At 41.3% G+C, this 18,982-nt stretch overlaps 1 protein-coding gene across 5 annotated transcripts in view; it reads left to right on the top strand.

Moving 5' to 3' along the window:
* Window positions 1–18,982, top strand: part of LOC308095781 (GTPase IMAP family member 8-like) — a 50,849-nt gene that overhangs the window by 876 nt on the left and 30,991 nt on the right. The window contains exons 1-4 of one of the 5 annotated variants that reach the window (XM_080442833.1): window positions 4,258–4,467; window positions 7,829–7,915; window positions 8,335–8,830; window positions 9,549–9,708. The exons of 3 other annotated variants lie outside the window; for them this stretch is intronic. In XM_080442833.1, the coding sequence (XP_080298959.1) occupies window positions 4,355–4,467; window positions 7,829–7,915; window positions 8,335–8,830; window positions 9,549–9,708 (856 nt within the window). In that variant the 5' untranslated portion in view covers window positions 4,258–4,354. Of the gene's footprint in view, window positions 1–4,250; window positions 4,468–7,403; window positions 7,524–7,828; window positions 7,916–8,334; window positions 8,831–9,548; window positions 9,709–18,982 lie in introns of those variants that run through there. One more of the 5 variants, XM_080442830.1, reaches the window with a different exon arrangement.

Raw genomic sequence — 18,982 nt, 5'->3', positions numbered from 1 at the left:
CGCCTCATCAGGCTTTCCGCAGCTCCCGTTGAAAGCCTGGTTTTTCATTGTGAATGAAACAGTGTGATCCGGTCTAGAACCCGCCTACTGTAGCCTCTAATTTACACCCACACATACAAGCACGCACTGTTTCCGTATCCGCTGCAGACCCAGACCGGATCAGCAACATGATCCTAGTCTACCCTAGCTCCGTTCCGTGAGCAGAAATAGGACATCCGGTTTTCGAGCTAGCAGAAATAAGGTTTCCGGTTGCCTTCAAAATAAGATCGTGCATTTTTTTATGTTTTTTAAAAGACACAAATCTATTTTAAAAATACATTTATGATGTATGCCTTTTAAATGGCTCATACTAGAACACTTCTAAAGGCGGTTACACACCGGCGAATATGCGAATATACGCAAAATTCGGACTCGTTCCGAATAATTAAAAGACGCTTTTTTCGCTCCGCGAAACTGATGTGGAAGCTTGCATTGACTTTATAAGGTTTTTTAAAAAAAACGTATTATTCGCATGAAAAAAATCACCCCGGTGTGTAAGGACCTTAAGTGGCAAGTTCAAAAAAAAAAAACACAATTGTATTTAAATAAAAAATCACACCCAGTGTGAAGTGGGCGGTGTGGTCATCACAGTGGTCATCATAGTGATGGAAGCTCACTTAAAAAATAAATTTATTTTTTGAAGTGCATAATCGTATTTATAGGTTATTAATGTCATCATGTGTCTCGCTAGCCAATCACAGTGCTGAATAGAGTCAGCCAATAGAGTCAGCCAATCACAGTACAGCTAGGGGTGTACTAATGAGCCAATCACAATACAGCTAATGAGGAGTCCCAACCCCACTTATAGGGGCGGCTACACCGCCCAAAAATACAATGATGTACAGTATGTATTTTTAAATGGCTTATACTAGACCACTTCTAAGTGCCAGGTTGTTCCAGATTGAAATTGGCTATTGACCCCCATTAAATGTGCACTTCACACCTAAATATGGGTCCATTTGTAACAGGACTTTATTCAAAGGTTTGAGAACCACTGCGTTATAGGTTAGAAACACTTTGAATGGCTAAGCATGCATTCTCTAATTAATGTTTGTCCTGAAAACGTTATGTTATTGCTTTCGTTTTTCCCTGCTAAATGTCTCAGGAAATGAACCCTCTCCTTTCATACTGCTGTTATTTCCTGAAACGTGATAGAGGTTTATAGTTAGGTAATAATTATATGTTATCAGTCCAACCCTGATTTTAAAGCAGACACCTAGAATTACATAATTACAATTACACCTACAGTAGTATGTTTTACAGCTTTTATATACCCATATTTATATTCATTGCTTTTTGCAATTATTCAGCATAGATATAAGTTAATCCCTTAAGCCTGATTTATGCTTATGCTGTTCAGAAATAGCCAATCTACATGCTCACAACTACTGCAAAGCGCTGTGAGCTTGTAGATCTACTATATTCAAAAAATATTTTTTTGTTTTTGCCTATAATGACTGCTCATGATAGGTTCCTTTTACATACCCATGTTGTTCTTTGCTATTTTACTTCATGTATGAAGTATCAAGTATGTTAAAATTGTATGAATGTACCTATGTAAACTCAGTTTACACATAATTTGCACTCAAAGGACCACAGTGGGAATAACCTCACAAAAAAGCGGGAGAGGTGTAGAAAAAAGTGTGGCGGACCGTCCAGTGAGGTCAGAGGTGAGAAAAGTGCCGTTTTCAGACAATAGTGGACACTGGACTGGAGACGGCTGGGGATGCCAACACTTGTGACATACGCACGCGTTCAGGGAGACCCCCTCTACACCGCCACACTCTCCGCTAAGCGGGAGAGGTGTAGAAAAAAGTGTGGCGGACCGACCAGTGAGGTCAGAGGTCAGAAAAGTGCCGTTTTCAGACAATGGTGGACACTGGACTGGAGACGGCTGGGGATGCCAACACTTGTGACATACGCACGCGTTCATGGAGACCCCCTCTACACCGCCACACTCTCCGCTAAGCGGGAGAGGTGTAGAAAAAAGTGTGGCGGACCGACCAGTGAGGTCAGAGGTCAGAAAAGTGCCGTTTTCAGACAATGGTGGACACTGGACCGGAGACGGCTGGGGATGCCAACACTTGTGACATACGCACGCGTGCGGGGGCACCTCCCCTACAACGCCACACTCTCAGCTAAGCCGGAAACGTGTAGATAAAAGTCTGGCGGACCGTTGAGCGAGGTCAGAGTTCAGAAAAGTGCCGTTTTCAGACAATAGTGGACACTGGACCGGAGACGGCTGGGGATGCCAACACTTGTGACATACGCACGGGTTCAGGGAGACCCCCTCTACACCGCCACACTCTCCGCTAAGCGGGAGAGGTGTAGAAAAAAGTGTGGTGGACCGTCCAGTGAGGTCAGAGGTCAGAAAAGTGCCGTTTTCAGACAATAGTGGACACTGGACCGGAGACGGCTGTGGATGCCAACACTTCTGACATATGCACACGTGCGGGGACACCTCCCCTACAACGCCACACTCTCAGCTAAGCCGGAGACGTGTAGATAAAAGTGTGGCGGACCGTCGAGTGAGGTCAGAGTTCAGAAAAGTGTCTCTTGGCAGTCTCTGTTGTTGCTTACAATTGACCTCTGATGCATTCAGGCTACAGTCACAATTTAACACAACAATTACAGTGTGAGGTTACCTATTGTTTTCATGTCACTGTGACGCAGTTAAAATTGAAGCAATCCTGCCTTAGTTACCATGGCAATTTAGCTGTGAAGTTAGCCTGGTCCGGACCAGGCTAACAGCCAAGCTTTATTAATCCAGTGCCTTGTTCTTCAAGTTTTGTGAAATAGCTGTTAGTCCAATGACTCCAATCGTAAACCAATGAGTTCTTCCACACTTATTCAACTCTAATGCGAAAATCGAAGATCTACATGCCCGAAAAAAAATTGTCTATGGCGGCCGGGGGTCCACGTGGTCCCCGTGGTGGCCGGGGGTCCACGGAAGTCCCCGGCCCCCCGTGGACCCCCGCCCCCTCGTGGTCCCCCAGACCCCCGGCCCCCCGTGGACCCCCGCCCCCAGTTGTCCCCCGGACTCCTGTGGACCCCCGGCCTGTCGGGGGTCAACGGGGGTCTGGGAGTACACGGGGGCCGGGGGTCACAGTAACACAGTAACAACGTGGGTGTCACAGTAACATCCGGTAACATATAGTTGTGTATTTAAATGGTTGCCTACACAACTAGATCATCATCATCATCATTGTTATTGTTGATGTTTTGGTTGACATACATTTCTGCTTTGTTTCAGTGAGGTTCACTTTGTAAAACCAGAGAGAGTGTCCCCTGCACCTAGATGTCTGTCTATGAGAAGTGACTGGTCAATGGATCGTCCTATTCACTTTAAAGAATCTATAATGTAAGTTACACCATTACTGTTTCTGTTAAAGGACTATATACCACCATAATATGTCATTGTCTATTCACAGGTTCAGCCATACATTGTACTATTTAATTATTTATTGTACTAGTTTGATATTAATTGCTTCCTGTCTAACAAAAACATAATGTGTGATTACATCAGCAGGTGCTAACCTATTTCAACCAACCTCTAATAATATTAATTAATGAGACTAACAACTGTCAATCCAATAGCCCTGTTCCACATGAAGCTGAGACACTAGAGGGCAGTGTTACTCTATGTATAATCAGTGTTGCAATGCTGAATTGGAACGTAGTTGCACTCTATTTTAATGACGTGACACGCATGTCGCTTAACACCTACACTACAGGCCACACAATGGACAATTGATATGCATCTAGGCTCATTCCTATGTTAATTCTCCTGGTGTGAGTCGGGAGCCTTTGTAAACTTTGTTGAGGTGTGAATTTAAAGTTGTTTTAGATCTATGCGTGTGCCTGCGCGTGCTCCTGGTCAAATAGGTTCCTGCACGGTGTGCAAGGCCATCCCATGAGTAATGCAACCCTGTGTATAATGTCATACTAACATGGTGGACACAGCTTTACAAACAAACATAGCTAATTAACATTTGTAAACATGTGTTAACATGTAAACATTTGTTTACATTGCAACACAACATGCAGGAGGTTAAAACCCATAGCTATCCTCCAGGATATGTAGAGGAAACATTTCAGCTGGTCTTTAAAATACTACAGAGCCTTCCTGTGTATTAAAGCTATGTGTGTGTGTGTGTGTGTGTGTGTGTGTGTGTGTGTGTGTGTGTGTGTGTGTGCGTGTGTGTGTGTGTGTGTGTGCGTGCGTGCGTGCGTGCGTGCGTGCGTGCGTGCGTGCGTGCGTGCGTGCGTGCGTGCGTGCGTGCGTGCGTGCGTGCGTGCGTGCGTCAGTCACAGGATGAAGCAGGATAGAGGGGTGTCTCCTGCTGTCAGTAATGTGTCCATGAAAAGTGACTGGTCCATGGATCACCCTTTTAACTTGAAAAGAAAACTCACTACTCCTGACTCAGGGTGAGAATGAACAAAAATGCTTCAAACGCATAGAAACTAGATGGTTGCCTAATGCCTACACAACTATTAATCACATAATAATAATCATAAGCATAATCATATTCAAAATAATAATAATACTACTAATAATAATCATAATCATAATAGTAATAATAATTACGGGGCCAGGCTGCCAGCATGGCTCCGTTTTGATATTGGCATTATTCTGTTTCTTCTTCTTCTTCTTCTTCTTCTGCCGTTTTTGCCAGTTCTGGCTGAACCGTGCATACGATTTTTACGAAACTCGGCCATATGATAGATGGTCATGAAAAACTATCAAGAAATAAATCTCACAATCTTTCGTCAAAAGGTGGCGCTATAGCACTCAATTGAAAATGCCAACTTTGAACAGGTCAACTCATGCCCTGTTGACCTACAGCAATAAAACTTCAATACACACATGCGTCTACTCATGATGAACAACTTTCACACTCTGACTTTTGACCTCTGACCTTTAGATCTCCCACCATTTTGAATTATATGAAAAACAGTTAAAACCTATCTCCTCCTGGGATTTTTGAGTAATCTGCACGAAACTTACACATGAACTTTGGACTTATGCCGACAAAACGGTGGGAGCTGATTTTTTCTAAGTGAAAAATTGAAGCTTTAATGAGCCAATGAATATTGCAGTTTTATGACAATTATTCATCTGCCCCTAACACATACATGCAGACTCTTTCTTTGAAACTTTGCGGTAATGTAGAGGGTCATTCCAAATATCACTGAAACCAATCTTACTCCAATTGGTCAAAGGGGGGCGCTTTAGCAATTTTTTTAAAATGCAAACTTTAAACAGGCAAAAGTCATGCCTCGTTTGGCCGACAGCCATTAAACCTGCTTACACATGTGCCTTGACTCATGAGGAACACATCTATCACGTTGACCAGTAAGCTCCGCCCTTAGATTGTCTGCAATTTTGAGCAGTTTGAAAAACACTTAAACCCAGGATTTTTCAGCTATTTGCGTGAAACTGTATCATCTGTTTGATCTATTTTTTCACAATTTCTGTCTGTTGGTCCAATGCCTTCTCGCTTGAGCGTGTGCCTTAAAACCTTAAGGTCGTCAGTTCAAGACTCACTTGATGTAGACTTCATTTAAGTTGCATTGCACACAACATTATTGTGTCAATTAATGCATATGCAATTGTTAAAGATAACCTGAAATGCTTATTTGAGAGGGTATGTTTTTGCAATGTATGACATACTTCATTCTGAAAATAGCCGATCTACAATCTCAAAACTTTTCAGATAGCAACGTGTTTCTGAGCTTGTAGATCGTCTGCTTTCACTGGTTTCGGTTCCGAGGAGACATACAATTTATCTATTGGTAAATGGTTTGTGAACGAGTGATCTTAGTGTTAGTGAAACAGGGGCTTGGTTCATGACAAAAGGCAAGCGTTTATTATCTTCAACAGACAACCTCAGCCTGGACAAAGCTATAGCACTATAGGTAGTGTTGCAGCCTGTCAATCCGAAGGTTGAGGGTTCGATTCGTGTTAATGGCAATAGGTTGAGATGTCCAATCAATCCATTCTGCTTCCATCTCTCCCTTCAATCTATTACGTTTCCATGTCTCTCTCTCTTCAATCTATTCCGTTTCCATGTCTCTCTCTCTTTCTCTTCAATCTATTCCGTTTCCATGGCTCTCTCGCTCTCTCTCTCTCTCTCTCTTCAATCTATTCCGTTTCCATGTCTCTCTCTCATTGTCATGTCATTGTCTATTCACAGGTTCAGCCATATATTGTACTATGTTTTTATTGTACTAGTTTGACATTAATTGCTTCCTGTCTAACAAAAACATAATGTGTGATTACATCAGCAGGTGCTAACCAATTTCAACCTCTAATAATATTAATTAATGAGACTAACAACTGTCAATCCAATAGCCCTGTTCCACATGAAGCTGAGACACTAGAGGGCAGTGTTACTCTATGTATAATCAGTGCTGCAATGCTGAATTGGAATTTGTAAACAATTGTAAACATTTGTTTACGTTGCAACACAACATGCAGGAGGTTAAATCCCATAGTCCCAGCCTCCAGGGGGCTGAGGAAGCAATAGGAAATATATCAGGATATGTAGAGGTAACATTTCAGCTGGTCTTTAAAGGGTCTACACCATGAATTTCATTTTTTTTTTTTGGTTTTTAGTATTTTTTTTTTTAACATTCAATCATTCATTCTCATTTCAGAGATTTTCAGAATGGGCGTGTCTGAACAGGCCATTTCAGAATGTGCAATGCAAGTGATGTCACTTGCGTTTCCAATGTTAAATGAAAAGTGCCCGAATCGCTCCGAAACTTTTTCTACCCCCCCTAAGTGGGGGTCTACGAACAAATACTTCGGGCTCGGATTTTGGCTCCGCCCCCCGGAAGTGGGTGAAACAGGCACCTCAAACAATATTTTTTTTTATTAACAGACAGAATTGCTTAGTAGCCCCCCCCTGCCCAAGAGGACGTTTTGGTATTGCAGCTGAAAGTGCTGTATAAGCCAGAGACAATTGACTTGGGATGAGTATATCTGAGTGATGATTTAGGCTCAAACCTTTTGAAAAAGGTTTGAGGGACATACACCATATGATATTAAATATCAAATATTTTTTTTTAAATTCATGGTGTAGATCCTTTAAAATACAACAGAGTCTTCCTGTGTATTAAAGCTGTGTGTGTGTGTGTGTGTGTGTGTGTGTGTGTGTGTGTGTGTGTGTGTGTGTGTGTGTGTGTGTGTGTGTGTGTGTGTGTGTGTGTGTGTGTGTGTGTGTGTGTGTGTGCGTGCGTGCGTGCGTGCGTGCGTGCGTGCGTGCGTGCGTGCGTGCGTGCGTGCGTGCGTGCGTGCGTGCGTGCGTGGGTGGGTGGGTGGGTGGGTGCGTGCGTGCGTGCGTGCGTGCGTGTGTCAGTCACAGGATGAAGCAGGATAGAGGGGTGTCTCCTGCTGTCAGTAATGTGTCCATGAAAAGTGACTGGTCCATGGATCACCCTGGTAACTTTAAAAGAGAACTCACTACTCCTGACTCGGGGTGAGAATGAACAAAAATATAGAAACGCATAGAAACTAGATGGTTGCCTAATGCCTACACAACTATTAATCACATAATAACCATAAGCATAAGCATAATAATAATAATAATAATAATAATAATAATAATAATAATAATAATAATAATAATAATAATAAGGGTAATGATAATGATAATGATAATGATAATGATAATGATAATGATAATGATAATGATAATAATAATAATAATCATAATTGTAATAATAATAGTCATTGTTATTGTTGATATTTTGGTTACCAGCATACATTTCTGCTTTGTTTCAGTGTGGGAGTGTCCCCTGCACCTAGCTGTCTGTCTATGAAAAGTGACTGGTCCATGGATAACCCTTTTAACTTTAGAGAATGCCTAAAGTAAGTTACACCATTACTATGTTTCTGTTAAAGGACTATACCACCATAAATACATGTCATTGTCTATTCACAGGTTCAGCCATATATTGTACATCAAACTTTCCCATTGATGCCTTTATTTTAGATGTCATGTTTGTTTACCTTTTCTACAAAGACATTACGTACCTTACCTGGCAGGTACAGACACATTTCAACCAATTAAAATATTGATGACTGATATCTGTCAATCCCATAGAATAGAATCCCTCAATGAATAAACCCTCTTCCACATGAAGCTGATACTAGACACTAGACGACAGTGTTACTCTGTGTAAAATGTCATTCAAAGATGTTTTACAAACACAAACGCAGCTAAACAATCATGTATCTTATCTCTCTTTCTCTCCCACACTATCTCTCTTCACTCTCCCCTCTCTCAGTGAGTTCAGCTCCAGTCTGCTGACCTCAGTCTGTGTCATGTGTAGTTTGTGTTCTTCCATTCTGAAGAACCCTGTTTCCCTTCACTGTGGACACAGTTACTGTGAGCATTGCATCAATATTCACTGGTCCCAGCCAGGCCCTACAGGAGACTATGTGTGCCTACTGTGTAACAAGAGCTACCCAACCCGTCCTGTACTCTCTGTTAACCTAGCATTGAACTGGACACTGCAGGCTCTCCAGCAGACAAGCTTTAGTCCAGCTTGTCCCAATCTGCCACAGGCTGGACCTGGAGATGTAGCTTGTGATATCTGCTCTAGCCTCAAGCTCCGAGCCGTCAAAACCTGTGTGACGTGTAGCGCCTCCTACTGTGAGAATCATGTCAGGCATCACTACACTGACCCAGCACTGCAGAAACACACCCTGGTCCAGGTCAATGAAGACACAAGACTCTCACAGTGGGATGAGAACTCTGGGAGAATGGAGGACATCAAAGAGGTGAAAGGAATGTTTGTATACACCTGTGGTTATTAGGGCGTGTGACTGGTCCGTGGATCTTCAATGTCTGCTGTGAAACAGCTTCTATTTTGCTTTGAAACATAATTATGAAACTATGGTTAGAAAGTAGAGCTACACAGAAAAAAAGATTGCTAACTGGATGTGAAAATGATTCTTCAGCGTGATGCCATAGACGAACCATTTCAGACAAAGTTCTTTAAATAACCATTTATTTAAATGGTTTTTAGATAGAACCCATAATCACTTAAACCCTATACTTCATTGACCACTATCTCCCAGGGGTCCGCTCCTTTTCCACAGATCTACAATCTCACAACGCGTTGCATTGTGACTCGTTGTGAGCTTGTAGATCTGCTATTTACGATGAATGTTCACCTACTGTCACCTACTGTCTAAAATTAGAATGCTAGGCTTTAAGTGGTTAAAGGTGCCTCATAGAACCATCAAAAATGGTTCTTTGAGGAAGGATATTAGTTATCTTCTCTAGAACCATAAGAGGAACATAAAGAACCGTTCACTAAATAAAATGTTTCTGTAGGAGGTGATGGTTCTTCGTGGAACCATATAGCCTTTTAAAGAACCATTATTTTTCTGTGTGTTTACTATATGCTTAGTCTATATTTGCGATCAAATCAATGTCTATCAAATTTAGATCAAATGCATAACTAAATAATCTTGTGATCTTTATTCTTAAAAGGAATCGTTTGTGGATAATGAGTCTGAAGAGCATCAGGAGGTTGCATGTAAGAGGATGAAGATGGATGTTATAAATGAAGATGAGATGATCCAACATGGCAGCCTGGAGCATTCTGACCTGAAGAATGTCTCCACACTTCTACAACCTGAACAAAAGAAAGGTGACCTCATAAAACTTTCTGATGTGAAAGGTCACCTGATGTCTACAGACACGTTAAAAAAAGAAAAACGTATCTTTCTTACCAAACCCTCCATGTTCACTGGCAACCGGAAGTTTTTGCTTGTTTGTTTGTTTGTTTGTTTCACCCATTTGTACAACAAACGAAGGGTGGGTGCAAAAAGTATTGAAATTGTTCCATTCATTTTCCTTTTAATCTTTTGCCAAATACAGGCTTATATTCTTATATATGTCTGAAAACATTATTCCTTGAATAATGTTATAGCCTTATCATGTTTTAAATTATACCTTTTTAGGACAGCTTTTCTGAATTCAGCAGAACAGTGGTCAACGACACCCCTCTGTTTCAAAGGATACAAAGGATTCAAATCAAGTAACCGGTCTATTCAGAATATTCAGTACATGGCCAGTACAAGCCTCACGCATTCAGCAAATGACCATGATGTGTGATTGGAAGGCACAGAGAGTTGAATAACCTCTTGAAATGATTTATGTTCGTACACCTTTTAGCTTAGATATTACAATAGGCTTTGCGATGGATAACTTCTCCAAACAAATTTTCAGGCTTTTAAAGCATATATCAGTGTGCCACTCAGGCAGTATAAGAATGATAGTTATACTACATAAAGCCTTTTACGACTTACATAATCAATCAACATACAACAATACAGGCAAAACAAAATTGCCTACACAGGGTAAGAAAAAACAGCAACACTAAAACAATAACAGGCCAATACAAAAAATTGAAACCTCTGATAATGTCATCACAATCCAAAAAGTGTCTAGTTCTTTTTCAAAAGAGAAAAGTATCAAGTTCAAGAGACCAGTGATCTTAGGCGCGTCTGAATCCGTCTTCCAACACAGCAGAATGTTAGCGGAGGGTTATGACAGTATTGGCGCGTTTGGAAATGTTTTTGCAGGACAGCTGTCCAGTAGGCTACTCGATTATTGTGGGGAGTTCATTCCTGATCCATTCTCCATTTGATGTTATCGATTAACCAAGCGTGTTGTTCAGCTTCAGGGAAGTTGACACGGAACCAGTAGATTATCAAAACAGTATTGTGGTAATAGTAAAGGCTGGGAGAGTGTGTTGTTACAGTTGTTTTATGGTCGTTTGAATTATAGTTTATATTTTGTAATCAACGGGACGTGACATCACGACACCTGTCAATCTAAAAGACACTTGACTTAATATTTTGAGAAAATTGAAGACAAAAATAAGAATTAATTAATACGAATTTCGTGCATGCATGTCGCGCACGCGCATGTGGCCCGCACAGCATCGGTCAGGCCCAGTCAAAATTGGATTCCATCCTATGCGGCTGTTTTCTGAGAATTTATGTAACGTGACATTATAAATGCACAAATATAACATAGCTGTGCTTATGTACGATTTGTTTCACATCTTGGTAGTACACAAGAGTGTAATTCAGCTTGTAGATGTAACTCATTCTGATACCTGCTCAACATCTACATACAGCCTGCCTACCTGTGCCCACATCACTGTGTTCATTGTTTTTAATCATTAAGAACTGATTCAGAAGAGTAATTTCCTATGATATCTCATGGTACGCTACATATGAATGACAATGTTTCAATATTCAAGAACATTTATTAGAAAGATATGCTGAGATCCGAGCCAGCCATCCGTCGTCTCTTTGTTAACTCGTCCTGCCTCCAGGCTGGAAAGCTGAAAAATCTAACTCCTTTATCTACCTCATTCCCACGATGCGACCTGTTATGGGACTTATAAACTGAGCAAGTCTGCACCATTGTAAGTTAATAAAGTATGTAATAGCAGCACGGAAGAGTCACTGTTTACAAACTCGGTCACAAACCCTGTGATCCACGTCAATCTGTAGAATAGCATCATTATTATGTAGTCTCTGACCCCCTCTTCCATGTGGTACATGTTGTTGACGCCCCCTTTTGGGTTTTTTGCCAGGCCCTATAGACGAATCCACAGAGCGCTGCGCTGTGTCGCGGTGCGGAGCGGCACCCGCTTGACACCGCAGTTATGATATTAGACTTTTAGGTCATCAGGCAGAGGCTCTGAGCCACTACTGCTACACAAAGATGATCTTTCTTAAGCATACCTTTGAGTTGTTTTTATGAAAGTGTCGTCTTTTTCTGTTCTTCTTTAAAAACTAGATTAAAGCAAAAGGCAAAAGTAATTTCATTCGGAATCGTTAATGTATGCCTCTGTGGAGAAAGTTGGAGCCACCATGCTGATTGATTCCTACATCATTTGAATCCTTCAAATGATGTATTTGCTGTTTTGTCACTGGAGGTGTTTTCAGAGTCACACAGTATCTTGTGCTTAGCTTGGATGGTTAGCATGCTAGTGTTGAAACTAGCAGGGATACTAAAGTTGTACAAAGTTGACAAAGTAAAGTTTTAAGACTAAAACAATACAGTGCCATTTATTTGCTTGATGAAAATTGAATTTAAGGTCAGCACAAAGAAAAAGTGTGCAGTCACAAAACTCCAGGTAGCCTACTTGGAGATCTAACACCATTTGAAAACTGTATCATCCTAAATGTGCCAGACTCATGTTTGTTTGTTTCCCCCTTCTTTCTCCCCCCTCCGATCTTGCAGAATACGACGGAATTATTACGGTAGGTTTGGCTTTTATTCTCCTTCCTGGTTACTTGCATGCTTTTGTCATTGTCAGGAATGTTGGCCTAATATTCAGCTTTTTCAGATTGTGTTACTACTAATCCAAAACATTGGTCAATTCCCAACCAAAATGCAACCATACTGACTCTAGTATTGCTCTTTCAGCTTTACCAGGAACTGGAACGAGAGCATTGGGCCAAGCAGCCCCGGGGGCAAAGGGAGCAGTCACACTTCCTCAGGTAAATAATGCTGCTAGATGATTGGTCAGAGTTGCAGTGATCTGAGGCATAGTCTCTTTCACAATTGGTCAATTAGATAGGACAATAGCATACTTACCGTAACCACAAGAACCCTAGTGTCCATATTCTAGGGAGAACATTTGGTGTAAATAGCCGATCTACAAGCTCATGATGCGTTGTGAGGTTGTAGATCTACTATTTTCAAAGAAGATATTTGGTTTTGTACTTTGTTGTATGACAAATAGTTAAAATACCGGATCTACAAGCTCACAATGACTTGGCTAAAATAGGGACACCAGGACGAAAGTGGTTAATTAGCTGTTTGTGATTGGTTACATCACACACACATTTTGTAGGACTGCTTGACGTCAGAGATTTGCCTAAAAAGGCTCCTTTTTAAGCTCCTTTCTAACCTGAGCACAAAGATCAAGCTCCCATTAGCATGGAAAGTGCTTCACTCTCGTCACGAGATGTGTCGGTCGTGAACGAATCGAATCTTTTGAACGGCTCTTTAAAACGAACGATGGGATCCGGCTCGCAGTAAGGAGCCGTTCCTATATATATATATATATATATATATATATATATATATATATATATATATATATGGCTCATTTGTATATGGCTCATTTGTATATATGGCTCATTTGTATATATATATATATATATATATATATATATATATATATATATATATATATATATATATATTATATATATAAATATACAAATGAGCCATAAATGAGCCAGTCTTTTGAACAGCTCTTTGAAAGGAACGGATCCCCAAGATCCGGCTCCCTTAAAAGAGCCATAAATCCCATCTCTGTCTCGTGCAAAACGAGAGTGAATCTGTGAAAGCAGGGCTGATAATGAGATCTGTGATCTCCATGATATCAAAAAGTTGATTTTGTGTGCAATCCTGACAGCGTTTTTCTGCTTTGTTTAGTTTCAGACTTACTGCCCATGAACACAGACCTGGGGGTCAGGAGGCTATCTGAAACACCAGACGAACAGATTTTATCAACTGATACAGAACTGTTCAATCTGAGGACCACAGGACAGAACTTTACTTTGTACATAGACACTAGAAATACCTAAAAGGTCCTCATGCACCTTTCCTGATTTCTACGAGGAATATTCAAGGACTTTACCCACCACCGTCCATACAATGACCAAGACCCTGATGCTAGACAGGAGGGGAGGGCAGCAATTCAGGAGTCCTGAGCTGGTGTTGGCTAGTCAACACTCATCGCATTGCCTTGTACCACAGTTCCAAGGACGGCCTTATAGAGCATCGCAGTTCCCGCCCACTTCCTGGTGCCGGAAGGAAAAACTCAATGCATTTTTCCCATTGACATTTCCAAAAATATTTATATCAATTAATTTAAGCCTAGAATCCAGCCATCCAGGGTCCTGGTGAATAATGACCATAAAACGTTTTTTTCTGTGATTTTTTTTATTTTATATTTAATTATATGATATACTATATTTAATAAATACCCTTTGTTTTGCCGTTTAAAAAAAATAATAATCACAGAATCAAACGTTTTATGGTCATGATTCACCAGGACCCTGGATGGCTTGATTCTAGGCTTAAATTAATTGATATAAATATTTTTGGAAATGTCAATGGGAAAAATGCATTGAGTATTTTGCGGTGGAACCCGGAAGGGGCGGGAACTGCGATGCTCTATTGTGCTTCAATCCAGTTTCTGCTTTGCTGGACTGCCTCGGCCTGCTCTCCACTTCCTCCCTGTCCTCACAACAATCCCTGCCCCGGACGCGTGATTCCAAAGCCTATACCACTTGTGCAAGGATGCGCTGTGATTGGCCAGTAGCCACTTTCAGTGGCAGTTGGGGCCACCGCTCGCCCCAAAACATGATTTACAACAAGCGGTATACGTTCGGCACGGCAACTCGCTCGCTTTAGCTTGCTCGGTGGTGCTGCTCGTGGCTCAAGTTCGCTTGAGACTGCGCGCCTCCGTCGCGGTCTAAAACTATACTTTATCGGCAGAAGAAAATAGTCTGCGGATGTCGGAAAAAGAGTGAAGCCAGCAGGATTCGATCACTGGTTGTTGGGGTCGGCAGTCCAATACTCAGCGAGGCACGTCACCAGACCAGTCGACAGGGTTTTGGGCTGTCTTAGAATGTGACAACGCCTCCACCTTTGGTAGACGAGAGGCAGTTCCTCGTTTGTCACAAAAGCGGGCCGTGGGTATAGCACAAGCAGTATAGGCTTTGGTATGTCGCGCCCCGGACACTTTAGCATCTCTGGGAGAGCCATATTATCACATGTTATCAGAGTCATGTGATCAGTGGAGGGAGGTTATGGAAGGTTTTGACAGTGGTGGAAAGTAATGGGTTTTTTTTTACAATTATTTGACAGCTTTAGTCACAAGTTACTTTGCAGATTTAAATTATAATACAAGAAAACATACATTAACAAACAAATCCTTATTTTGTACTTTTTAAAAAAAACAGCAGATCTACAAGCTCAGCAGTACTATTTTCTAGAAAAAAAAACTTTTGCTTTGGTACATCTATATTTTTGTATTGTATTGGTACTTTAAAACTGAGTACCACTGGGTTTTGGAATCCCTTTCAGCCTGATATGATGACAGCAGTGTGTTTTAGCACAAGCGGTCCGTTTTCCACCTGTTTCTCTTTTTCTTTTTTCTTCGTCCTAGAAGTGGACCCTGAATTGTGAGTGAGAAAAAAAAACCTACATTCACCTGCTTATAATAGTGTTATCTCACCCAGCTCTGAGTCTAATTAGTTTAACTCAGGCCAGGTGAGACTGCTTACCATCCACTCTGCCATCACCCACCCTACAGTCTACTTTTGTAGCCTCGCGTAGCCAGACTATATCACACTGCGTGGATATGAGTCTGGTGCTTCCATGAGGACGTTTTTTTTTCCCAAGGGGCGGATCAAAACAATGTCCCTCGACGCAATTGGTTAGACCTACAACCAAATACCAATTACAGTCTCCCATATTCGAATACTGGGCCCTGATTGGTTACCCACGTCTTCTGGAGCAGGAAATGGATTCTCTATGGAGCGGTGCCAGACCCAAATCGCAGAGTGCAATTTGTTTTTGCACTCGCAGATTCGTCTGGTCCCAGGCTACTACTTTTGGGGACTGTGATTGGTGTAGCTGTGTCTACATTTACATAGCCTACCTAGCTTTGGTGCACCGCTGTAAAAAGACAGCTGTGTACTGTGGTCCAGAATCATTCAGCAGGTTAATGATTACAGTTTACTGTTGATATACAGGAATCACTTCTCAGAGCATGTTGACACCGCAGGACTGAAGTTTAGTCAGCTTCAACAGCACACCTTGTAGGCAGGTAAGCATCCTCAATATGAGAAATGGTAATCTTTTTTTTTACAAATCTGATATCTGACTATATCAAGTTACATACTGTAAGTGTTGTAAAGGTGGACAGCAGGTGAAGAGCTGTATTAAAATGTTTTAACCACTTCATCCCGCTCCACAGCATTTAAAACAAAAAAACAGATTACACAGATTAATTATTTTTATTTTGCAGGCTAACCTGTCTCTATATTTCTAATTAACTGTACGTACAGTTACAGAGCAAGCAATATTAGTCAATAATATAATCTGCCTGCCTGCCTGCCTTCCGTCCTTCCATCGTAAATAATGTTTTAAAACTCTACAAGTGAGGGCAAAACAATAAAGAGTCCCAGATCAACTTTATTGACTATAATCCCTTCAGGCCAGAAATGTTCTGTTTATGTTTAATCTTGTTTTATTGCACCTGCCACTTTACCTGTTGGACATTGTATCCTGATCTGACTTCATTTGAAATGTTTATTATTGTATTTGTCTTGGACTCATGGACTTCTGTCTGCATGTTTTTTATGAGCATAAAATACATCTAATCCCTTAATAAAAAGTTGTTGTCGCTATTGACCGTTTGACCTCTTACTAATTTCAAATGCAGTCTAGTGTCCAATCATATCTTAGTAACCCTTACTATGCCGAGGCCCAGTAGGGACCAGTGGTTCCCAAATGTTTTGCTCCAGACCCAAAAGAGAAATTTGATGTCTCCTTGAGAACTAGTGAAAATAGCAGATCTACAAGCTCACAGCGCGACGCTACGTGTTGTGAGCGGAATGTTTAAGTTTTAATCACATGTTCTAATTGTAACCTGACTTATTCTACTTCTATCTGTTTCGTAGCGTCGCGCTGTGAGCTTGTAGATCTGCTATATCAATCTATGAAGTCTCTGTACAAATATATTACAGCCAGTATATCACAGTGGGGATTTTTCACAGGGGCAGCGCTATTTCAATGACGTCACGTCACGTCACGCACGCACGCACGCACGCACGCACGCACGCACGCACGCACGCACGCACGCACGCACACACACACACACACACACACACACACACACACACACACACACACACACACAGAGCTCTGCGGTCAGTTCAGTCTAAATTGTTGTATTGTAAGTGTATAATTAGTGTAGCTGAAGTGTGAATCCAGCCTCTAAATAGTTCAATCAGCAGGTCACTAATATTGACATTCTGTCTGTCAGAGAACTATTACATGTTGGTTGATGGAGACCACATTTAGAGCCTGTTAGTCTATAGCAGTGGTTCTCAAACTGTTTTAATATCAAGGACCCCCATAACTCTGAGAGTGTACAAATGGAACCAAATGGACCTGCAGGGGTCCATTTGGTTCCATTAGTATACACTCTCAGAGTTACAGACCTGTAAGGGTCTATTTTGAAGGAACCCAGAGGGTCCCTGGACCCCACTTTGAAAACCGCAGGCCAATAGTATTCATTATATTGTCAAATGTGTGATACAACAATAATGACAACAAAACAATAATAACAGCAGATTATTGTGACTTACTGTATGTTGCTGTTTTACAGTTCAAACAACAGCTGTAGACAGGATGGCCAGTAGAACCTCAGCTTCCATCAGAGGCGAGTTCTATTAACCCATTAAAACTGGGAAAGCATCTGTGTGATTTATTTTAGCTATATACGTATTATATATTGTATTATGATACAGATTGGTTAAAATAATGTCTAACACTCAAAAAGTTATGGATTGTAGCTTTACGTGCCTAGCCCATTACTTTTTTAGGCACATTTTAGGCATGTCATAATAGGCCAAAATCTCTCAACCTGTGGGTCGGGACCCCCAGGGCGGTTCCCACATTATTTTGGAGGGTCCCCAGATGACAGTAAACTGACTTATAGGGTGCCTGTATACGAGAAGATGAACGTGTGTGTGTGTGTGTGTGTGTGTGTGTGTGTGTGTGTGTGTGTGTGTGTGTGTGTGTGTGTGTGTGTGTGTGTGTGTGTGTGCGTGCGTGCGTGCGTGCGTGCGTGCGTGCGTGCGTGCGTGCGTGCGTGCGTGCGTGCGTGCGTGCGTGCGTGCGTGCGTGCGTGCGTGCGTGCGTGCGTGCATGTCTTAGATTTTTGTGATTTGTAGCACTTTTAAATGCATTTTTAAATGTACCCTTATACTTTAAAAGGAAAGATGGAAAGGCTGATATGATTGATGTGAAATGCATTCTAGGAAGTTGGCTATCAGAAGTTGGCTACCTGATCAGATGCACACTTCAAATTAGTTAAAAGTAGCTTGCATACATGCATACATGCATACAGACAGACAGACAGACAGACAGACAGACAGACAGACAGACAGACAGACAGACAGACAGACAGACAGACAGACAGACAGACAGACAGACAGACAGACAGACAGACAGACAGACAGACATTGTTCACAGGTTTTCTTTGATGCCAATTCCAATTGTATCTAAACAGACAGACAGACAGACAGACAGACAGACAGACAGACAGACAGACAGACAGACAGACAGACAGACATTGTTCACAGGTTTTCTTTGATGCCAATTCCAATTGTATCTAAACAGACAGACAGACAGACAGACAGACATTGTTCACAGGTTTTCTTTGATGTTCCAATTGTATCTAAAAATCAGTTACCACAAGTTTAAAGCTCCTTCTGACTGGAACAGTCTACCTGTTCATATTCGGTCAATAACATCCTTTCAATTGTTTAAAACTGCGCTGTCCTTTCACCTTGAGATTACCTGTTCATGTTTTGAATAATCGTCATTATAACAGATCTATGACGGAATGATTCATAGACGTGCTATGTGTACTGCTGTTATTGTTGTTGTTGTTGTGTTATCGTTGTATGTTGTATGTTTTTTTTTTTTTTTGTGTGTGTTTGTCTGGTTGATGATGTTTGAATTGTCATATTTTGTCTTAAAAGTAGGGTGAGTTTCTTTGGTTAAAATAAGTGTTAAATAGCTCTATATTATGATAGTACTCATTGCTACAGGGTGTTTGTTCAGTAACAGGAGTCTCCATGTCT

The sequence above is a fragment of the Gymnoscopelus braueri genome (assembly GCF_963280865.1).
Source record: "Gymnoscopelus braueri genome assembly, chromosome: 11".
Taxonomy (NCBI): domain Eukaryota; kingdom Metazoa; phylum Chordata; class Actinopteri; order Myctophiformes; family Myctophidae; genus Gymnoscopelus; species Gymnoscopelus braueri.
Note: the sequence above shows the minus strand (reverse complement) of the source record. Positions and strands in the feature narration are given on the sequence as shown.